The sequence below is a fragment of the Spermophilus citellus genome, assembly GCF_964194105.1.
Source record: "Spermophilus citellus genome assembly, chromosome: 4".
NCBI classification, from domain to species: domain Eukaryota; kingdom Metazoa; phylum Chordata; class Mammalia; order Rodentia; family Sciuridae; genus Spermophilus; species Spermophilus citellus.
The window spans coordinates 213,043,225-213,066,999 of record NC_138185.1 but is presented as its reverse complement, the minus strand read 5'-3'; the positions used below and the strand labels follow the sequence as shown (position 1 = coordinate 213,066,999).

General features: G+C 47.0%; 1 protein-coding gene across 7 annotated transcripts in view; it reads left to right on the top strand.

Annotated features, from left to right (window-relative positions):
- FOXN3 (forkhead box N3) overlaps positions 1 to 23,775 on the top strand; it is a 382,952-nt gene that overhangs the window by 162,434 nt on the left and 196,743 nt on the right. For 6 of the 7 annotated variants that reach the window (XM_081291238.1, XM_081291233.1, XM_081291234.1 and 3 more), the window contains one exon: positions 10,349 to 10,905. In XM_081291238.1, the coding sequence (XP_081147364.1) occupies positions 10,363 to 10,905 (543 nt within the window). In that variant the 5' untranslated portion in view covers positions 10,349 to 10,362. Of the gene's footprint in view, positions 1 to 6,158; positions 6,441 to 10,348; positions 10,906 to 23,775 lie in introns of those variants that run through there. The other variant, XM_081291237.1, reaches the window with a different exon arrangement.

Sequence of the window (23,775 nt, the reverse complement as noted above, 5' to 3'; positions counted from 1 at the left end):
AATTTGGGACCCGCAAAATACCACCAGAGACCAAGATCCATGTAAGCAGCAAAGAGGTGTTTATTGCGAGCTAGCTCCATCCTCCCATGCACATAGCAACTGGTAACACTGAGAGGCCCCAAGCCCAGGGTTTGCAGCAGTTTTATACACTCTTTGGGGAAGGCAGGGACTTCACATACATCATAGCATCTCTTAGCAAATCATCACACACCGCGGGAAAATCAAATAACAACTCTAAAACATGATTAGTACATTCACTGGCGGGAACAAGTTGGGTAGAGGTGATTGGTTACTACAAGAGGGGGATTCGTTTGAACTGATTGGTTTAAGCCAAAAGGGGTGTTTGTGCTGAACTACATAGTTTCCCAATACGTTATCAACCACCATAAACTACTGGGAGGGTCATCTGGCATCCCAGGTATTTCCCTGTCTCATGCTGATTGGTGGCTGCTAGGAGGTTGCTATGGATCCCCACCTAGTCTGACTGAGTCAGGGACACCTGGTGCAGCAGATCTCTCCTGTTATTTGTAGATAAACAACTTAGCAGGGTGGGAATGTGCCTAGGAGCGCTCTGTGGGTTTTTCCAAGGACACGGGTCACGCCCCCTTCCTTGGACAGGCTTAGCTCTGAGGTAGAGGCTGATTTCTCAGTGGTTGCTTCATACATGCTTGCCTGTCTCTACGCTGATGGCTTATGCCACACAGTATTTCTCCTGGTTCCTTCTAACTCTCTTCCATCAGTACCGGTCATAGAGTCACTAGATGCTTAATAAATACTTGTTGACTAAATGAGTTGATTAAGTCTGGATTTCGGATCATCTGCTCACACTTTTGTTTATGGTCAGAGGAGCTGACAGGTTCTATATTTCCTTTTTGCCTCCAGCAGGTGACCAGACAAGCCCAGGTCTGACTGGGGCCCCTGAGTTCCTGAGCTTCACTCCACCTGTTCAGCTCTACTTTCCCTCACTCCCCACCCCTTATCCCCTCCTGGAGCCAGCCTTGGGGCTCTTCTTCCTACTGGAGAAATTCTAAGAAGATGTTCCCAGACCTCACCCTTAAGAATCTTGGTAAACACCAAGAGACACCAAAAGAAAATATCCTCCCAGAGAGGATGACCAGCTAGCCACTTGATGGCCAACCCTTCCAGCTCCCTGAGAGGTTCCAGGTCTGTCTCTTCTCCACAGCAGGAAAAGAAATGAGGGTCTTTTTGAAGCGTGACAAATGGCATTCTCATACATTATCTCAAAGAGACTCTTGGTCAACCCATGATAAAAGAGTTATCTTTGACTTTAATCTCTTCCTTTCTTCTCATATTCAATCATTTGACAGATCCTCTTGGTTCTTCCTTTGAAGACTCTCATGCATTCATTTTTTCCAGTCTTACCCATTTTTTTTTTTTCTAGAATTCAGGGGATTTCAAAGTGTACTTCCCAGACCCTCAGCAGCCCTTGAGAGCTTTTTAGAGATGCAAATTCTCAAGCCCCAGCCTAGACCTTCTGAACCAGAAATTCTGGGGGTGGGGGCCAGGGAGTGGTATTTGAATCATCCCTCTAGGAGATTCTGATGCACAGTCAAGTGTGGGAAGCACTGCTCTGATAGAAAGGCCACCTTACCACTAGAACATTATAAAAGGTGATGAGCATTCATTGCAGAAAATTTGGAAAGTATAAAGAAGTACAAAGAAAAAAAATTACCTATAGCTGTCAGAGGAAGGGGACTACCTATTTACCATTTTCTCCCCGGATTTTCTAAAAATACATTTAAAAATAAAAAACAGTCCTCCTTCCCTTTGATTTGGTGGCAGGATATCAAACCCAGAGCCTCCAGCACACTAAGCACGTGATCTACCACCGAGCTCCACCCTTAGCCCTGTCTTTCCCTTTTGCGTGGATCACTGCAGTCATTTCTGAGTTCTTCTGTCAGCTTTTGCTCCTCCATTTTCTCCTTTGCTCTCCCCTTGGATCCACCATTCCCATTCATCTTTTGAATTCTATTTCTCATACTATAACTTCTGGGCCGAAAAATATCCAGCAAGCTCCTTCACTCTGCAATCTTAGTGCCTGGGAACTTCTCAATGCTGGTAATTCCAGGGGTTTTGTGGTAGGATGCTTGCACACTTACCAAAAATCTGTGTGCTCCATAGGGACAAAGACCCCGAATCTCTGGCCCTCAGTGCAATGTCACGTAATCGGTAAACAGTGAATGATGGCATCTTCTAATAGTTAAGTCATATTTGATAAATCTGTCATCCATTTCTTCTACCCCCCCCCCCCCACCAGAATAGCAGTTTATAAGCAGGATCATCTCGTAGTACTTTTTCAAAGTGCTCATGCCTGGGTCTTATCCTAGGAGATTGGACCTAGGAGGTGTGGCTTCCTGGGTAGTTTTGATGGGCATCTCCAGTTGAGAAGCTTAGGTCTAGAACAGTCATTCTGGGACTGGGGTTGTGACTCAGTGGTAGAGTGCTTGCCTAACATGCGTGAGGCACTGGGTTCGATCCTCAGCACCACATAAAAACAAAATAATGTGCCCACCTAAAACTAAAAAAATACATAAATAAATAAATATTAAAAAAAGAACAGTCATTCTGCAGTTCCATAGATCAAATGCCATCTTTATTAGATATCTGTTCAAAGTCATCTCCCCTTCCTTTCCCAGGCCTGTTGTATCAGATGCCCCACCATACCCCTTGTCTTAGCTGTTAGGAGAAGGCAGAATCACCTGACTCAGGCTAGACCAATCAGATTATTTCCCCGAGAATTTAAATGATGTACTGGAAAACCTGAGGTCCTCTAGAGATGGTGGGTGCTAAAAGTCAGAAGGCTCCAAGACTTAGCACTGGTGTCCACATGTGGCTATCAGCAAGGGAGCCCACCTGCAGGGAGAAGAGTGGAGCAATATATAGGAAGGAAAGAGGAAAGACATGGTTTCAGAGGGAAAGAGATGGAGAGAAAAATTTCCTGATGATTGTCCAGTTCCACACAGCCAGATCTGCTGCCTGCTCTGGGCTTCCTCTCATGTAACCCCCTGCCTGTTTTTTTCCAGTACTAGAGATTGAACCCAGGGGTGATCTATCACTGAGCCGCATCGGCCAGCTCTTTTTATTTTTAACTTTGACACAGGGTCTCAATAAGTTGTTGAGGCTGGACTTGAACTTATGATTCTCCTCCTTTAGTCCCTTGAGTTGCAGGGATTACAGGTAGGCACCACTGCCTCTGGTTTATGTATCCTTTAGAGTTTGTTTGAAGGATTCCGGACAAGTAGCCCCTCTTTCCAGACCTGCCTGAGTTTTCCCCATTCTTGCAAGTCTCTTGAGTCCTCCCATCCACAGAATTTGATCATTGCTTATCCACTTAGTTGTTCCTGCCTCTTAACCATCCCATAAATAAATCATGAAGGAAGAACTGAGCCCCATAAGGATTGGAGTTGAATGAGCTCTCCAGCCCGTGGCCAGAATGTTCCATCAAATCCCAATCAGGAAATAAGTATTTCCCAAAGTGAGTTCCAGGGCACACATAGGATTCTACTGTCAAATGTGCTTGTGAAATAGTGGTTTCAAATGGTTCCACTTGGTTGACACTTCTCGGGGGTGGGCTAGGATACATAAGGGTATTTTTGAATGTTCATAAGGAGAATTGAGAATGAGGCAGTTCCTGAATGAATCTGGCCCCTGCACCCTATGGCAGGAAGTGTATTCCAGAGTTTACTCTAAAGTCCACTGTGGCTTGCAGCAAAGGTCTGGCCCCCCTGTTTCAGACAGAGAGACCAGGAGATATGTGTTCCTTGCATGTCAGGCAGGGCTGGCTCACCACTTTCTTTCTTTCTTTTTTAAAATATATTTTTTAGTTATAGTTGGACACAATCCCTTTATTTTATTTATTTATTTTTATGTGGTCCTGAGGATCGAACCCAGTGCCTTGCATGTGCTCGGCGAGTGTTCCACCACTGAGCTAGAACTCCAGCCCTTACCACTTTCTTTTCAGAGTGACATCTTTTACATCTCTTGCAACATCTGTAATGGGAGAGGGAAATTAAGAAATATGTTAGCGAATGCAAGAAACCAAAAACCCACAGAGGGAAAGAAAGGCAAAGTCTTGAAGGCAACTCACCTCACCCTTCTCCACCCTCTGCCATGGCTTCTTAGGGCCCAAGCTTGCTACGTATGTTAAATTTGTGTCACCTGGGATGACTGGTTCAGATTCTAGAAGCTAAGAGCTTGTACAAGTTTTAAGAATGACATATTTTGTGCTCACATCACCTCTTTTTGAACTCAGGAAGGACTGGAGTGAAAATCATCAGTCTCTTGTAGCTGTGTTTCTAGCTAGTCTTTCCAGTGGTAGTGTGAGTGTGCTGGTGGGTTGGGAAGTTTAGGAGCTGGGGATTGAAAGGGGGGATGGAAGGCCAGCAAGGAGCTGGGACAAAAGTCTCTGCCCAAAGAGGCTTGGACAAAGGTTCATAAAGTCAGCTCTGATGATCCTCTGTTGGTGATTAAGTACACTCAAGTGACAAGCAGATGGAAGGGTGGGACCTGTAGTATCCAGAGCCACTGAGACCGACTTTGTCTTGTCTCTGCTTTGGTTGCCAGTTCCCACCCTTATAATCTCTGGTCTGAGACTTCAGCGATGACCTAATTTGTCTTTCCCCCACCCCCAACCTTTACTTGGTGACTCTGGGTTGGTCACCTCATGTGCTCAGTGATAAAAAGGGTGGGGCTGGATGACCTCGGGCCACCCTGAGCCTCCATCTCTGAATGGTCTCCAGAGTGCTGGGAAGTAAAGAGGTCTGGGTGAGTCTGAAAGGCATGCTTTTGGTATGGACTCGCCACCCATGATCTTGAAGGTTTGTTTTAGGGTGGCTCTCTGATGGGGTTTCCTTATATTTTGAAACAAATTTTCAGAAATCTCCTGGTATTTCCCTCCACTCCTCTTCCCTCCTCATTTTGGCTACGTTGGTACTGCCTGTAGAGGGGTTTCCCAAGGCTGGTTTCTCTGTAGTTTTCCAATAGCTCACAATGGCAGTCCACCGGCTCAGGTGAGCTCAGTCAGGTGGGGGTGGCAGGAGAAGTGCCCCGTGGTGATTCTCTGTAGAGGAACCTACCAGTTTAGCTACCTGGGAGTGATGTGCAATCATATTTTTATTTATGTCACCAGCAGGGTGTCCTGTTGGACTCTCTGCTTTCATCCTCTCCAAAGGCAGCTGGTTGATGTGGCCTTAACAGTGGGTGGCCATTCTCTGGAGGTGCCTGGAGACTTGGAGAAGTGACTGCGCAGTTTGCTGGGTGGCTTGCAAATTGTCGGTCCGGTTCTAGGGAGCTCCTAATGAAGACGTGACTTGTTTTCGCTCCAGGCCTACAAGTCAGCAGGGGCTTGAGTTCAACCCACTAGAGAGGCCCCACTGGCATGGCCTTTAGGGCCCGCCTCTTGGTCTGTAATGGCCACCCTCCCTTCCTTGGCAGATACTTGGCCACCTGGGCTGGAGCTAGGATGCCTTTCTTCCGGGGGCATGGGGTGCATGCTGGAGGGTTCGGGCGGCCCTGGGAGCTCTGCCAAGACGCAGTAGTTGAGAGAAGTGGAATCTCCTCACCATCACAAGCCTCGCTCTCATCATAATTCTTTTTATTTTTACTTTCGAGCCTTGTAAGGCATGCGGATGGGGTAGGAGCGTTCAGGCTACACATTGCCAGCTGTGCAGCGCCGGCCCGCCCGTGCGGCCGGAGCCAGGGGAGGGGAGAGGCCACGCGCCGCCCGCCCCACCTGTCCTGCTGCCCACGGCCGCAGCTGCCCCTGGTCGCCGAGCCCACGCCGACCTGCTCCGTCCAGCGGTGAGGCAGAAGATGAGTCCGTGCAGCCCAGCCGGGCCGAGGCCCGGACTGCGCTTGTGGCGCTATGGGGCGCGGGGCCCAGGACAGGCCAAGGCGCCGGGGGACGCGAGGGGCCGCCCCGGTGGGTCCGCGCCCAGCGCCCCAGGCCGCCGGCGGCCCGGCCCACGTTTTCCCTCTCTCCGGCTCCCTCCGCCCCTCCGCTCCGTCCCTCCCCTCGGCTCTCCTCCCTCCCCGCGCTTCCCCTCCTCCTGCCTGGTCATGTGTCGCCTTTTTTTGTTTGCAGTGGAAACAATTTCTCGCCGCTCGGCGCGCCCCGGCCCGACGCGCCGCGGCGGAGGCGAGCGGGAGGCGGGACGGGGCGGGGAGAGCGGCGGGGCCGGCGGGAGGACGCGCGGCGCGCCAGGCGGACGCCGCAGGTCCCATGCCGCGCCGCGACCCCCGCGCCCCTGCCGCCCGCGCCCGCGGCCGCCCCCCGCCGCCCGCCGCCCCGGGCTCCCCGCGCCGCGCCCGCGCGTCCTTAGCGGGGCCACCAAGCGATGCCCGCTGGGCGCCCGCGAAAGTTTGTCGGCTCCGCTGAAGGGCAGCGGCGCCCCCGCGCCCCCGTGCCCCGCTCCGGCCAGGTGAGTTTGCGGCTCGCTCCCGCCGGCGCCCGAGAGCTGGGGGACTCGGGCGGGGGACTTGTCCGAGGCGGCCCTGGAGACTACCTCGCCGCTCTCGGAAGACGAGGGACTTCGCAGCTCTTGGGTGAGGGCCGGGTGGGGGGCCTGGCCAGGCGGGGAGATCAGAGCCCCGGAGCGGGGAAGTTGCCCGGGCCGAAGAGTTTCCTGCCCCGACGTGCGGGCCGGTTCCCGGTGCCCCGGTTGCCGAAAAGACCCTGGAGGCAGAGTTGGTATTGTCTGCAGGGGACCCGATTCCCGCGGCCCCGGGTCGGGGAAGGGGTGCCGATCCAGCAGAGACCCCAAGATGAGAAACAGGCTCCTAACAAAGATTCCCTCCCCCCAAACTGTGCAAGATCGGCACCCGCCGCGAACGTCTCCCGAGACCCCCGAGGCCCGACCCCTCCTCACCCCGTCTCCTTGAAACCCGTCTTGGGTTCCGGATAAGTTGGGGGTCGGCGGGCTTTTATTGATTTGTTTTTAAGGTTCGCCACGGTGCAGCCAATAAAAGGTTTATGACATCTGACCGGCAGTGAAGGTATGCGAGCTCCCAATTGCCCTGGGTGCGCGGAGCAGAGCAGTTTCCCCGTTGCCTGGCAACGCCGCTGATTGACTCGGGAAGCAGCCAATGGTCTCTTCCGCTGGTCCCCTTGAAATGTTTTTGACAAGTACAGTAGACCTGAGTGGAGCGCGTGCGTGCGTGCGCGCGCAGGGCGGCGGGGTGGGGGGGGTTCCCCGGGCCCCCAAACTCCAGACTGCCCAGCTTCACTCGGGAAGAATTTCTCAACTTTTTAAAGTTCACATGGAACATCTGTTCAGAGCTGGGCCATAACGTCTTTGTCAGTTCTTTGGAGACGTTCTGATACCAGGCAAGAAACTCAGATTTTCTGCTGCATTCTCTTCGTTAAAAAAAAATAAATAAGTAAAAAAGGAAACAAAATACAAAAAGTGTGTGTGTGTGTGTGTGTGTGTGTGTGTGTGTGTGTGTGTTGTAGAGCGAATGTAACCAATAACAAGCCTAAAAAGTTGTAAGGAGGTCACTAGTGAAAACTCTTTGCGAATCTGGTGAGCAACCTTATTGGCAGCAGATTAGAAATGTTTGCTTAACTGTGGGCTCACATGATCCAGACTCCCCCCTCCCTCCACAAAATAGGAAAAAAAGATTTGGCGATTATGTAGCGTATAATAATGGAAAACTCCTCAGCTGTGGTTTCTGTGAACTGGGTTTTTTCTTTTTTTTTTTAACACGAACTAGTGATCAGCAGCCATCCATACTGTTACTATAAAATGAGAGATTTATTGGGATGCAGTTAACAGAGAGTCTGCAGGGAGCACAAAGCAGACAAATGATCGCGGGGTATGAACCCCCAAACCCTCTTTTTTTCCGACAGTGCCATTTTTTTTCTAATATAACCACATTGCTTGCAGTGTTTGTTTAAAACAAAAGAAAACATGGAGAATAGCGTGTTAGTTCCTTTGGGAAGCTACTGACAAATAAGCAAATTAAAAAGAAAGAGAGCAGCGTGTTGTCATAGCAACAGTGCAATTAAATTACTTTACTGTCAGCCATGATATAATTTTCCTGTTTGGAAGCTCAGGAGACATAAAACTTTCATTTGGAGCTAAAGTTGACTTCAGTGGCTGGGGTAGATCTCCTTTGTGTGTGCTCTGTGGGTATACTGGAAATCAGGACGTTTTCTGATGGGGACTGAGGAAACTTTTGAGACAAGCCTGGCTTTGACCAGAGCAATAACTGACAGAAATCTGTCATATCCCAGACTTAGAGGCACTAGCTTTTTTATTTATTTTTCTTTAGCATGTGTCATGCAGAACTCAGAGTAGCTCCCTTGTTTGACAGAAAGAAATGCTCCAGTGGAGGAACCCAAGGCATCTGGTCTGTCCTGCCTGGGTTGGGTGGTGATGCCAGGTTGGAGTTTTCTCTCCTTAGAGATGGGCATCTGGCAGCAGTTCCAGAGAGCTGCCCCTCCCACCTGTCCAGCAGGTTGTCTACCTCAGGGAAGAGGGAAAGTGTTGCAGTTCACTGGCGTCCTTGGCTGGTGGTTTGCTGCCCACATCTCTCTCCCTTTCTAGAAGCCCAAGCTAGAGCTTGCCGTGCTGAAGCGGCAGTTATTTCAGAGGTGGTGGGAATGGACATTTAGAGGCTTAGAATGATTTTGTCTCTGCTTTTGATGTGTTCATTCATTTTTTTTCTAGGTAAATTGTTTGATCTTTTTACTCAAGAGGAAAAAAAAATTAAAACACTTTTCTTAATAAACTAAGCACATTGTTTGAGCAGCACAAAGGGAGGCTGGAAGACTTTTTGTTACATTTGCTGTTCTAGCTTAGGTGGAGTGCTGGAGGGTTGAATGTACTTTTTATCTGTAGTGGTTGTTCTGTTTGTGATTTGCCACCTCTTTATTTGTTTTTCTCATCAGATATTATTTTACTCCTTGTTCTGCGTCACTGATTAAAATGGGGAGGGCTCCGGATGAGGGGAGGGAATAGAATACTGTAACAATTTTTGTTGAATTTGTCTTCCTGCCTTGAAGCTGCCAGTTGCTCTTTCCCGACGTTTTTCCCCCCAACCAGTTCCAATTTTAGTTAATGGCTTATCTTTCATTCCCACTTATTTGTCTGAAATCATTTGCTTTTGCATTCTGGGTGTGGTGTCCTAATAAAATTTAATGTGCTTCATACTCAAGTTCAAATCCACAAAATCCTTGCCATCCTCTTCCAACTTGCCAAATGTTATTAAGTTTGCAGTTTTTTTTCCCTTCTAATAGGGATTAAGCCCAGGGGTGCTTAACCACTGAGCCATACCTCTAACCTGCCCCCCCCACCATCCCCATATTTTTTAGTTGTCAATGGACCTTTATTTTATCTTTTTATATGGGGTGCTAAGAATTGAACCCAGTGCCGCACACATGCTAGGCAAGCTCTGAACCACTGAGCCCCCACCCCAGCCCCTACCCCTAGCCCTTTTTATGTTTTATTTTGAGACAGGGTCTCATTAAGTTGCTTAGGGCCTTGCAAAATTGCTGAGGCTGGCTTTGAAAAGTTTGCAGTTTTTGATCATGACTTTTGGGGGGAAGGAATTGGTTAAAAGAACCAAATCAATGGTCCCTGGGGCCACAGTTTTTAATTCCAAGGCCCTTGTAATGATCTTTATATAGAAATGGCTGAACTTAATCTTGAACAATTGGCCTTAAATTTATATTTATTTATTTATTTTTTCATTTTAGCTGGGAGCAGTGGCCGCACACCTGTTATCCCAGCTATGCTCTGGTTAGCCTGGGCATAATAGTGAGATCCCGTCTCAAAAACATAATAAAATAAATACAAATAAAATAAATGCTATAAGTGTTTTCCTTTTTTTTTTTTTTAGAAAAATAAACAGACTGATTGCACAAAGCCTTTTTCCTTTGTACTTATTTTGTAGTTAATCATGAAGCTCCAAAGAATTTTCTATATTATACTTTTGAGTATTTTGGAGAAAGCAGGATACCAGGTAATAATTGATTTCCCCCAGGACATGGCGAGAGCCTTTGAAGGTCTAAGGGAGATGGTGAATTTCGTATCCTTTTTGTGATTTATTTGCACCTTAAAGATGGTGTAAACGTTTTCAGTTAGGTTAAGGGGTATCAGATCACCCTGCTGTTGAAACGGTGGACTGATGTTTCTTACTAGCGTATCTCTGTGTGGTGGGTTTGTGGGTTTGTGGGGCTCAGTGTGGGAGTCATGAGGTGGTGTCCCTATGGAGCCGGACCCAGAGAGGAGGCTGGGGTGGGCTGAGGGAGTGGGAGAATTAGGGCCTCCTCTGCCTTGTGTTTTGAGTTTGACCAACGCCTCTGTCTTTGCGTTCTCTCTCCCAGGAGCCTTCACGTAAATGGGTCCAGTCATGCCTGCCAGTAAGAAGCCAGAAAGCTCAGGAATTAGTGTGTCCAGTGGACTGAGTCAGTGTTACCGGGGTAGTGGTTTCTCCAAGGCCCTTCAGGAAGACGATGACCTCGACTTTTCTCTGCCTGACATCAGATTAGAAGAGGGGACCATGGAAGATGAAGAGCTGACCAACCTGAACTGGCTGCATGAGAGCAAGAACTTGCTGAAGAGCTTTGGGGAGTCGGTCCTCAGGAGTGTCAGCCCCGTCCAGGACCTGGACGACGACACCCCTCCCTCCCCAGCCCACTCTGACATGCCCTATGATGCCAGGCAGAACCCCAACTGCAAGCCCCCCTACTCCTTTAGCTGCCTCATATTTATGGCCATCGAGGACTCTCCAACCAAGCGCCTGCCAGTGAAGGATATCTACAACTGGATCTTGGAACATTTTCCGTATTTTGCGAATGCACCTACTGGGTGGAAAAACTCAGTGAGACATAATTTGTCATTGAATAAGTGTTTTAAGAAAGTGGACAAAGAGAGGAGTCAGGTAAGCCTCATGTGTCTGGAACCAGTTTATGACATATTTTTCTCCACCAAAAAGCAGCTCATATCCCCCACATTGAAGTGTAGGGGTTTATAAATGCCTGTTTTTGTTTGTTTGTTTGTTGTTTACTTTGGCTCATTTAGGTAGTCGCAAAGACTTCTGTTTCCTTAACCTTATGAGTTATGTGCTCTTTTTTCGTCTTCACGCTGTCAAGAAGTTCCCACTGATGGCCTTTCTCATACCCAGCCGTGGTTCACAGAACCGAGTGGTTCTCAGGATTGCCCCTTCATGTGGATGGGTCCCTAGAGTTCAAAGATCTGTATTCTAAGTGCACCCACTGACCATGAGGTTTCTCTCTGTGTGGACATTGGCCTCCTGTTGCCACCAAGGTCTAGAGAAAAACTATTTTTTTTTCCTGAATATTAAAAAAGACCACCTCCCCAGGATTCTGGAATAAATGGACATCAAGAGACCTTGGGAGGGTACTTGAAGGTACTTATATACTCCAAGACAAATCAGGGACATGAGTTGCCAGAGGACGTTTATGAAATCTGGAGTTTGGCAACTTTGAAACTCCCTGGGCAAAATTGGCTCAGGGTAAGGGTCCCATTACAGAAGGACTGTTAAAACGGTTGAATTTTGACTTTAAATTCTTAGCTTGGGCTTCGTGGTTGGCTAAAAGAAGACGGTTTTAATAAGTTGCTTTACTTTTCTGGTAAGGAATATAATAGGTGGCGCCAGAGATAGGATCCACCCAGTGGAGAAACAAAACCTGATCTAACCTGGCGTTCTGGAAAGCCGTGTTGCCGCAGTTAAAATAAATTGCCAGAAAAAGTTCCGTCCGCAGTTTCATGTCACTGTGCTTTCCAGTCCTGGTGTCCTGCTGTTCATACGTGTTCAAGTGTGGGGCCTGTGGCTGTGCGGGGTTGGGGTCTTCCATGTCTTTCTCTCCAGACACATGTTTTTGTTTCAAGTAGAATCTGGAGCCTGAGAACATTCCGCTTGATTCCTTGTCATTGACGTGGAAGGAGACTATGCATAAGGAGATGGGGCAGCCAGGGTTCTGCTGGCTCAGGCTGGGCGCGTGTGTCTGCTCCCCCAGAGTGTACATGAGGTGGGGATGGGACAGGGTCGAGGTGCGGAGTGGTGGTGTCACGGGGAGAGGAAGGATGTGGTTGCCACGGAGTCTGACTCTGATGGGATGGAGTGTGCAGATGTGAATGTTCGTCTTCGGGGCTCTCCTTCCTCAGGTCCTTATTTTTATGTACCTGTAACAACCTCTGTGCCAGTTTAAATGAAGAAGTCCCGGGTCCGAGAAGCCCTTACTTGTCCTCCATTATCTACTTCCTCCTTCCCATTCTTTTTTTTTCTTCTTGGAACTGGGGATTGAACCCAGGTACACTGTACCACCGAACTGCTTCCTCAGTACTTGTTATTTTTTGAGATAGAGTCTTGTTAAGTTGCCTAGACTGGCCTTGGGCTTGCAATCCTCCTGCCTCAGCCTCCTGAGTGGCTGGGATTATAGGTGTGGGCTACCAAGCCTTCCCTCCATTTTTCAGGTTGGCCATTTGGAGACTGGCCTCTGGACTCCGCTCTATTAAGTGCTTGAAGTTATTCTAGAAACTTAGGAGACAGTTCTCTCTCCCCTGTAAAGACCCGGTCTGTGAAACTAAAGGCTTCTTATTGGTGGGTTCTTATGGCAAAAAAGGGGAAGGTCAGAGCAGGCAATTCCAGACCTAGACTGTAGAGAAGGAAGTGCCCATCAGGACCTCAAAGCCTCTGTCCCTGATAAAGCGGTGGACAGGGCTTTTAGCTTGGTGTACACGATTCTGCAAGTTACAGCATTTTGCCATAATTCGGGTGCACATAAAAGTAACTCAGAAAATGCACAGTCTGAAATGTTAAACACCAACTCCAAAGTGAGCTGCCAGACTGTGAGGATTATTCATCGTGGAGCCCTGGGAGCCGCAAGCTGGTGTTGGGTGGTGTGTGTTACAGCTCACCTGGAGGAACTCCCCTGTACCCTCACCTCTACCCACCCCGCCCGGCACTGGATTCTGGGAGTCTTGTTTTGGGGGGCGGGTGATGGGTGTCAATCTGGATAAATGCAGATAGGGTTTGTTGAAAAGGCGTGGTTTTAAGGATTTGAGATTGTTAATCTTGTGAAATGTTGAGTGCTGGCTTCCTACCCATGCTGACCTGCATTGACATGTTTCTGATCAGTGCCAGTCAGTTTTGTGGTTTGGAGTTTGTTCCCAGCCTTAGTGATGCTGTGAGAACAAGGCTAGAGTTGTGTTTTTCCTCTCTCCTCTTTTCTTGGGTTACCCTGGGGCCAGCTGGTGGCTGATGAGAGGCACAACTGCCAGGTTTGCTTAGGTAACCCAGGTACTTCCAGGGCACTGGCCCCGGGCCATTCACTTGTGGTTTTTCCCTGGGCTAGCTGAATAAAAGGAAAGGCATTCCCCTGATTGTTTGCCCAGGGAGAGCCCATTGGGCTGTACAGGAACACTTGTTGTTTTTTTTCCAGGGAATTTTTACTTGGTGGTGGCTCCCTCCTCCTGTAAATTTCTACCTCAACACAAATACATTCAGATGTTGGTGAGAAATACATTAGAGGAAGATGAACATCAGTGCCTTGCAAGTTAGTTGTACCAAGTTGGCCATTCACTTTTTTTTTTTTTTTTTGGTACTGGGGATTGAAGTTAGAGGCACTCAACTGAACTACTGGGCCCCATCCCCAGCCCTATTTTGAATTTTATTTAGAGACAGGGTCTCACTGAGTTGCTTAGTGCCTCAACTGTTGCTGAGGCTGGCTTTGAACTTGCGATCCTCCTGCCTCTGCCTCCCAAGCTGCTGGGATTATAGGTGTGTGGCACTGCACCTGGATCACTTTTTTTCTTAAAGTGGAGAACTTGGTTAAGCTTGGCCTAGTAGAATGAGGAATCCTGTGTGATCTTGTCCCTGAGGGCTTGGAACACATACCCTGCTGAACAACTGTTTGGCTGGGCTGTTGGAGTAGGAAGGTACTAGATTGCATCAGAATCTCTGGTGGTGTTTAAAAACAATGATCATTGCTCAGAGATAAATGGAGAGTGGAGGTAGGCTGTGGAAAATTGGTAGTAGAGATAAGTTTTGTGGGCGTTTCTGATGTGTAGCCAGGTTTGAGAATCCCTGAACCAGGGTCCTTCAGGGCTCAGGTTTCACCAAGAACATTTTCTCATGAATAAATCAAAGAAAAAGGACAGTTTTGCTTTCATTTTTTAATCTCTTAAAAGACTTCAAAAGATAAGAGTTTTATTTTTACTTTTTAAATCATGGACATTTCCAAACATACACAGAAGTAGGGAATACTGGGACTCTGTACCCATCACCCTGGTGACCCACATCCAGATTCAACAGTTAATGAGGACCCGCCTTGCTTCATTCATTCTTTGTTGCTGCTGCTGCTGAAATATTTTGAAGCAAATTCTAGATCTCATGTCATTTTTTTCTAGCATATTTTAGTATGTGTATGAATAATTGATAATTTCTTAGACAGTCACATTGCCTGTGTCCCCAGAGCAGAATTACCAGTTCTCTGATGTCACCCAATACTAGGCCCATATTCAGATATCCCTGATTATTTACAAAATGTTTGTTAAATTGGGGTCCAGACTCAGTTTATGAGTTGCACTTGGTTGCGATGTTCCCTTAAGGTTTTTAGTGGCCAGCACCGCTGTCCCCTGCTCCCCTTTCTGTCTGTGCCCTTGTTAAAGACATCCATTACTTGGCCTCGTGATTTCATTTAACTGGCTGAAGTCTGGATCACATTCTGACTTCTGGGTCCCTTGTCCCCGAGAACGTCATGTACAGATGGTGTCATGTCTGTCCTGAAGCCTGGTTGCCCTGCTCCGGGGATGCCGAAGTCAAGCCCTGGGTTCATGTGAGGTCAGCCGCTCTTGACTCTGTAAAGTTCCACGTCTGCCTCTCATCTTATGGTGTCACCTGTTGATATGCTTCTCTGAAATCAATCAAGGCCGTTTTAAAGTGTGGGATTATGTTTTCTGCTTTCTAAATATAGGTCTCAGGACTGGAAGTTACCAATCTCTTAGGCTGCTTATAAATGAGAAATAAAATACAGTTATTTTTTTACACTGAATTATAATGGCTCAGGTTTGTGTGTTTCTGTTTCTGTGTTTTTTTTCTTCCCCTCTTGCTGTATTAACAAAAACATTATTGTCATCAGAAGTTTTGTAAAGGAAATACCGCACAAAAGTATGTTTATCATAAGTAGGGACAAGTGCTTTGAATATGGGTTTTTTTTTTTTTTTTTGTATCGGGGATTGAATTCAGGGGCACTTGACCACAGAGCCACGTCCCCAGCCCTATTTTGTATTTTATTTAGAGACAGGGTCTCACTGAGTTGCTTACTGCTTCACAGTTGCTCAGGCTTTGAACTTGCAGTTCTCCTGCCTCAGCTTCCCGAGCTGCTAGGGTTACAGATGTGCACCAATACGCCTTTTGAATACATTTTTAGCTTATAAACATAGGCGACTTGGCTGAAAGAGGGCTGAACAGGAATTCCGGGTTCTAGTTTTGGTGCTGGAGGTATCTGGCTGTCTTGGGGCCTCAGTTTCCTCATCTGTAGAAGTAGAGGAGTTGATAGTTGCTCAGGGGTTTAACCTGGGTGTCTAGGTGTCAGAGGCTGTGGTGACTGACCACTGGAATCATTGTCAACAATGTCACGTGGCATTGCATATTGCATTTTTTTTTTTTTTTTTTTGGTAGGGAGAGGATTCCATGATTTTGTTTGCTTAGTTTAGATTTTTACATTTTTGGGGGCTGTAGGGAGAGGATTCCAAGATTTTGTTTGCTTAGTTTAGATTTTTACATTTTTTAGTGTGGGTAATTGGGATTGAACCCAGGACTCATACCCATTAGGCAAAAGCATTCTACCTCTGAGCTGAGCTACATGTCAGCCCTTTTAAAATTTTGAGACAGGGTCTTGCTAAGTCGCCCAGGTTGGCAGCTTCAGCCTCCTTAGTTGCTGGGATTACAGGTGTGCACCTCTGCACCCTGGCTACTTTCTTAATAGGGCCTCTGACTGACCACTGGTATTCTGGACAGTGGTGGGCCCACATGGAACATTTGCTCTGTGCTTTCCACATGCAGCATCCCATTGTTTCCTCATTATGCCCTGTGAATAGGTCCTGTTGGTTTCCTTCCTAGAGTAGATGAGGGGTTATGCTCTGAGTGGTTCAGTGACTTTCTGGAGGTCACACAGCTGGTAAGTGGCAGAATAGGAGTTCCTAATTCCTTCCAGTTGCATAGGGCATGATCTTAACCTTGGTGCTGGAGTATACCTTCTCTGTTTAGTGGTCATTGTAGGTGATCTCTATGTACTTCTCCTCGTGTGCTATGAATCTGGCTGTAGGGGAGTAAAATAACTCAAGTAGATGCTAAATTAACTCTGGAGGTGCAGGATAGACAAGAAATATAGAGAATAAATAAAGGAGATATAATAAGCGCAGAGAATAGTCCCACACTATTAAGATGGGGCCAAATTCTGTCTTTGTCAATAAGTGCAAAGGTCTTGCCTTAACAGAGCACGTGGTTGCCTTCTGGGCAACTGGTTTTCAGACTCTGTCCCAGCCCCTGGGATTACAGGCGTGCACCACTGCACCCTGGCTACTTTCTTAATAGGATCCCTGCAGCAGTTACCATCTCTTCTTCCTGGTGGATGAAGTTCTTTTTTCCCACCTGTACTGGGTGCTCATTGAACCCTTGTTGTTTTATAGTTTGAGACAAATTCTCTAAATTGCACAGCTTGGCTTTGAACTTGGAATCTTCCTGTCTTACTTAGCCTCTGGAGTTGTTGGGATTATGTGCATGCTCTGTCACACCCAGCATTCAAAGGCAGGTGGTTTTTTTTTTTTTTTTTTTTTTTTTTTGGTGGTGCTGGGGATTGAACCCAGGTCCTTGTGCATGCACGGCAAGCACTCTACCAACTGAGCTACATCTCCTGCCCTCAAAGGCAGGTTTGAAAATGAGGTAGCAGCTGGTGTCTGTACCCATATATGCACATTGGCCTCTGATTGCCTCTTGGAATCCAGAGTGTGTTTCTTTTCTTTTTTTTTTTTTTTTTAATAATTATTTTTTATTTTGGCGGACACAACATCTTTGTATGTGGTGCTGAGGATCGAACCCGGGCCGCACGCATGCCAGGCGAGCGCGCTACCGCTTGAGCCACATCCCCAGCCCCCAGAGTGTGTTTCATGTGACACTAGTCAACATACTTGTCTAAATTGGCAGACATTTTTTGAAAGAAGAAACTTATTATTATTTTGATAAAAAGTTCTCTTTGAAAGACAGTACAGTCTGTCCATGATGAGTGAATTGAGATTATGCAAAGATGTGATGAGGTGTAGAAGATGCTTCTGTGGTCCTGGGGTCAGTGAGCCCAGTTCCTTGCACAGTGTCAGAGGCTGCAGTGCCAGAAGATAGGTGCCTCTTGTTCACCTGTAGTGCCCCGTGCTCAGTGGATGGGCTGCTTTCTGTAATCTGTGTCCACTGTGTCACCTCAGAAGGTTGAGTCTTTGACAGCATCTCTGCAGGGCCTGAAATAAATAGAGCCCCTATGTCACCGACCTTGGAATAGGTGGCCACTTCCTGGCCACTTCCTCTGTGATCCCAAGAAGCCATTGCCCCTCCCTTGTCTGTGTTTCTGGCTCATCGTGCCTATTGGCTCCTCCTAGACCCTGCTCCTTCCTGATCCCTCCAGGCATCGGATTTCTTGGTGGGGGACACATTTCTGTTGTCCTGCTCTTTCCTACTGATTATTGCTTTTCTGCACATTTATTCATTCAACAAGCTTTTTGAAGCCCCTAATATAATAAGTGCTAAAAGGATTCAAAATAGGATTGTACCTGCTGCCTGTAAAGCCCCCCACCCAGCGAGTTATACCCAGTCTCCTCCTAGCTCACAGAATGTCTCCAGCAAAATCCCTTATGTCAGTGCTCTGTCCCCCTTTTATTATGTTTCCCGTCTCTCATTATTTTTCTGCAGTGACTTCCTAGGAAGATGTTGGTGAACCTGATAAAGGTCTATTCAAGGCGTCTGGAACCCAATGCCCCATTAGTGCATGTGTCTGTCCTCCTCAGCTATTGAGGACTGGTGTGTTCTCTTTGGCAGAGATTTGTGGCATCTGAGTAGGTCTACCAGACGCCTCTTCATCAGTGGCTGCCTGCAGATCCAACCAACAGATTGTTTTCCCAACCTTCCCTGTTGAGCTGAAGAGGCATTGGGATTTCCCTTTGAAACCACTTTAACTGCGGGGTATTCTCTGCTGTAAATAATATAGGAAGCTGGCACACTGACCTCCTATTTTTCAAACAGGAGATCATAGGTTTTGCTTTATTCACAAATCATGAGCATTTGAATTAATCCATACTCGTTTTCTTTTTCCTTGAAGTGTTGGGGAAGGAACCCAGGCCCTGCATATCCTATATAGGCTCTGTACCCCTGAGCCACACCCCAGCCCTTAATCCACTCCCTTTCTGAGCCCTAGGTCATCTTAATGCTCTTAAACCTTGGCAAGAAGGTGAAAGTTTCACATTTCATGGAGAAGTCTACCACCTCTTTGAAGCAGAAGATGAATATGGATATTTTAAAGGCTAATGGAGTGTTTATGTTGATACCACCTTGTTTGCTAGGCAGGTCTTTTTTTTAACAGGTTTTGGTTTTGTCACTTTTAACTTATTTGCTGCTTCTCTCAGTGAATACTTCTAATTAGCCCTGTAAGGATGGAGCCCTTGGCCCTATTTGATACTTTACCCTGGACTGCGTTTTTTACACTGTGGCCTTTATTCAAGTTGTTCTTTGCAATGCCTTCATGTTAATAGGCCCTTGGTATCTTGGTAGATGTCATTTTGGGGACTTCAGGGGTCCTCTGAGTATTTGATTTTTCAGTGGAATTATTTGGGGATGTTGAAGTTAAAGTAAAAAGTGAAATTCTGTTCTTACTTTAGTAGCTCTCATTCCAAAGAAACAGAAAACATAATAGAAAATTAAAAAAAAAGAATAAATGGTAGGCCAGGCATAATCCCAGCTTCTGGCGGGGGGGGGGGGGGTTGAGACAGGAGGATCATGAGTTCAAAGCCAGCCTCAGCAACTCAGAGAGACCCTGTCTCTAAATAAATACAAAAAAGTGCTGGGGATGTGGCTCAGTGGTCAAGCATCCCTGGGCTCAATCCCCAGGACCAAAAATAAAAAAATAAATGGTAAATTACTGTAAGTACCAGATGTGTGCCTAAGCAGTGAGTAGCCAGTGTCATCTGATGTGAGCAGGGGGGCTTTCCCTCTCCAGGGAGAGGCATTTGAAGATGAGATAAACATGGTGGGCAAGAATTTTTGTTTTTCCCCCCACTTGGTATTGGACTTTATGTAGAACCGAAGGCACCTTAATGTGTAAGTTTTGAGTATTTCTGATAGAAGTAGAAATGTTGGAGTAAATTGTGCACAGAGCATTGTTTTGGTGTGGGAATGAGACTTCCAAGAATGGATTAGGTAGGATGAGGCTTGACTGTTTTGTCTTAGAAAGTCCAAAGGATTGCGTTTTAAACAAGCTAGAAGTGAGGAACTGAGCAGAATCCCGTCTGTCGTCTTTCTGCTCTACCATTTTTGGTGCATTGCTGGTTTCCATTCTAAAGTCTTTTCTTGGCACAAGAGGGCATCTACTAGCATGTTCTCATTTTAGAAAGCAGAAAGGGGTAGGCAGGGAAAGACCAAGGTGGGGGTCCTCCCCATATAGCAGTGTTAAGAGGCTTTCCCAGAAACCCAACACTCTGCTTTTATTTCATTGGCTAGAACCTGATTATATGATCTCTTTTAGCAATGAGGAAGGCTGGGAAATGTAGTCATCTCTGGATTTATTGCAACCCCCAATTAAAAGTTGGTTCTGTTATTAAGTAAACATGGCTTTTTTTTTTTTTTTCTTTAGTCCTGGGGATTGAACTCAGGGATATGGAATCACTGAGCTACATACATTCCCAGCCCTTTTTATTTTGAGACAGGTCTTGTTAAATTGCCCAGGCTGGCCTTGAACTTATGATCTTGCTGCTTTAGCCTCCTAAGTCACGTGTGCCACCACACCTGGCTAAGCATGGGATGTTCTGCCACAAAGGTCTAGATGCTTACAAGTCCAGGGTTGGTGGGCCCAGTAATGTGGTGGAACAGTGTCAGAGACAAGGCAGGAAGAGATGGTGTTTGAAAAGTTAGGTAAATAAGGACGGAGAACTTGTTAAGAGTGAGGATGCCAAGTGGAAAACTGTAAATTGCCCTAGTAACTTCAGTAAAGCCGAGATGCTGACCCATTTTCTAAACATCCCAGTTAACCAGCATTTTGCTTCAAGATATTCTGGTTAAATTGCATTTAATATCTTCAAAAGCATTAGCTTGATAGAAGTGAAGATGTAGTCTGTGCCAAGTGTGATAAGAAGAAAAGCAAGGCAATATGTGGTTGAAGAGAGAGTAGTGTCTAAAGTTATTCTTTTAATAATAACTTGATGGTTTGCTATGTAAGATTACAGACAGCTCTAAGAACAGAATGAGGTCTTTGATTTTGAGTGTGTGAGTGCTTGCTTGAGTACCTTCACTGTGAACTCAGCAGGAGGCAGTGGATACCAGCAGAGGATGGTACTGCTTCTCTGGGGAATGGCTCCCTGGGTCCCCTTCCTTCCCTTCCTTTGCTGTCACGGGTGTGTGGGATGTCCTCTGGGTCCCAAGAGGTCTGGTTTAGTGTTTTCCTCCATTTACCGGAGCTCTGTGAAGTGCCTTCTGGAAGGCCGTGACTGTCCTCCTCTGGGGACCAGACTGATAAGTGACTTAGCTAATGCCATTAGACAGAAAACACCCAGCTAGCAGAACATTTTGCATGTACTTTGTGTTTGGAAGGAAAAGCCAAGTCCTGTGGACGCTGACTCCCATCAGAGCTCTAGTGGAGGGAAAGAAATCTGGGAGTCAGAGCCCCAGCAACCTGTCACGGAGCTGGGGCAGGGAGTCACCTGAGTCCTTCTGGGATGCTTTGCTGCACACCAGGTTCTTTGAATCTTCCATAGATGCGATCCTATAAAGTAAGAGCTGGCATTTACCGCTGTGCTTCTGAGACCTGGTAAAATAGTTTGCAAAGTGAAAATATAGACTCAGCCCTTGCCAATTAATTAATTAATTAATTAAATTATTATTCGAGGTGCTGGAGATTGAACCCAGGGCCTCACACATGCCTCAAGCACACAATGACTCAGTCATTTTAATGTGTGTGTGTGTGTGTGTGTGTGTGTGTGTGTGTGTTTTCTTTTATTCTTGGCACTGGAGATTGAACCCAGGGATGCTTTACCACTGATCTACATCCCTAGCCCTTTTTATTTCGAGACAGGGTCTTGCTGAGTTGCTTAGGGCCCCGTTAAATTGCTGAGGCTGGCCTTGAACTTGCAATCCTTCTGCCTCAACCTCCCATGTAGTTGGGATCACAGACGTGCATCACCACGCCCAGCTGAGAAGTGTTGAAGGAGTAGCCTTTTTTAGGCTCATTCCACTGGTCCAGGTAAGAAATCACGTATGCTGGCTTGATCCAGAATCAGGTTGCAGATGAAGATGTATGGACAAATTTGGGTTGGGAGGTGGGGTAGGAATTACAGCAAAAATTCTCTTCCTACTTTGTTAAATTTGAGTTTTTTTTTTTTTTTTTAAACAGCATCTAAGTGAAGCCTTCAGGTAGAAAGTTTGATATATGAGTTTTAAGCTTAATAGAGAAGTTGGGGCAGAGGTATAAATCTGGGACACATTAGCACATAGGTATGGAAACTAAAGAGGATTTCAGGATTGCCTCTCCTTCAGAAACAAGGTGAAGTCAAACCTGTGTTTTACTTCTTCGCTTTTAGTAATGAGGATGCAACTTCAGAACGTGTTCAAGGCTGTTGCATCTCTGATGGGGTGAGAGAGATGCACTCCAGCGAACATCCCACTTAGCAGAGCCCCTACCCCATGACTTCTGCCATTTCACTGCCATCTGGTCCCTGGCTGGAGAGAGGAATTTTTCTTGTATATGTGTCTCCATAGCAACACGTTTGCAGTTGATATGGAAAGTAAGCAGTTGCCTTAGCAACAGAGTTACTGATGTGGTAGCTCTCTGGCTTTCAGGGAATGGATAAGCTGACCAAACTAGATGCGTTTTTTAGAAGAATCACACTGGCCCGGCCCTAGAATCAGTCCAGCTTTAAAAGGGATTGCCGCCCCTCCCCCTTCCAGAGGAAGGGCTTACAGCAGTAATAAATCAGACAAAAGTAGTTGCTGTCGGTTGAAATGGAGTCTGAGAGGGGTCTCCTGGTGGAGTGTTTCCAGCTTACCTTAAGGGAGAATGCTAGAGTCGGCATATTTGGTTGGTTGCAAGGAAAAGAAAGCCACCCCTGTTGGTTGAAGTAGAAGAGTACTTGTCCTAGGGACACCATAGTCCAGCAGACCAGCAACGAAGAGCCAGAAAGCACATCCAGGTCTCTGGTGATTGGAACTGCTCCCCTGTCCCTCTGTGGCCATGTGGGTGTGCGACCCTGCCCTTCTCTGGAGATCTGTTCCGGTCTCCTCCCTGTACCTGGCTTCTTCCATTTGCTTTTGGTTTCTGCCCCCTCCACCGTTGCTTCCTGTGTTGGAAGTGGGTGCTGACCTCTGTGATCTGTGACTGTCCCAGGGTCCAGTGACAGCCTGCACCGTCCTCTCTGTGCATTTTCAGCCCAGGCACTAGGGCTCTTTCTCTGCCTGAGACGGGCGTTCATCCCAGGCAGGGTGAAATGGGCAGGTTCCCCAGGTCAAGTTAGCTGCTGGGAGCATCCTTTCATGGGGTGGGCCTGAGGCTTGGCCCAAAGTATTTCCCAGCACAGTTATCTCTGTGGTGCCTTTTATCTTTAAGAACCATTTTTTTTTAACTGAAAATAAAAGCAATCAGGAACTTTTGAGGATTTTTGTTTTTTCTTCTTTGTGTGTCTTTAGAGTTTTTTTGTATTTCTCCTAGTAGCGGGGATTAGCATGCCAGGGGACTTGGAGCCTGACCTGGGCACTCCTGCTGCTGCCTTCTCCTGTCCATCATGTCTTGTTCTTTCTTTTATTCATTTCCATGGATCTGGGGTGGTAGTCCCCAAACAAGCAACCCTCATCTTTAGCGGCTACTATTCCTGCTGGCTGCCCTCAAGTCGCCTGCGATCCCAGGGTTGAGTGAGTCCCAGAAATTAGGCACCCCAGCTCCCAGGGCCAGACAGAAACAAATGCCAGCCATCTCACACAAGTTGTCCTAATTTTCAAGATCAAGAGATTGGATAATAGTTCTTGGTGACCATTATGTCCCAGTCCATGTCATGACACTGATATTTTCAAAACGGGGAAAAATGTAATTAGGCTGGAGACTGGAGCTACAAAGAGCTCACACAGCTCTGGAAGAGGAGATGGGGCGAAAATTAAAATAAACCAGGAAGACTACAAAGGGGCATTTACCAATTGCCGGGGAATGGACCAGTGGCCAGAATTAATGGTTTGAAACTCCAGAGGAGAAAATGATCCCTAGGGGACAGCAGGGCCACTGGAGCAGTGCTAGATAGGAGACAGAATTTCACCAGCTGGATGGACAGGATGGTCAGGATGTCACCAGGGCTGGCGACAGGGCAGGAGGTAGTTCCTTAGGCCATTAAAGTTGGCTTGGACACGGGGAATGAAGTTTGATGACTCTCTGAGTGGGTACAGCCAGATATGGAGCCAGGACCTGCGGCTTCTTTGCTTTCCCCTCATCCCAGTTGACTGAAGCAGAGGTTGCTGTGGAGCAGAGAGGGAGCTAGATCAGGGAGGCAGGCTGGA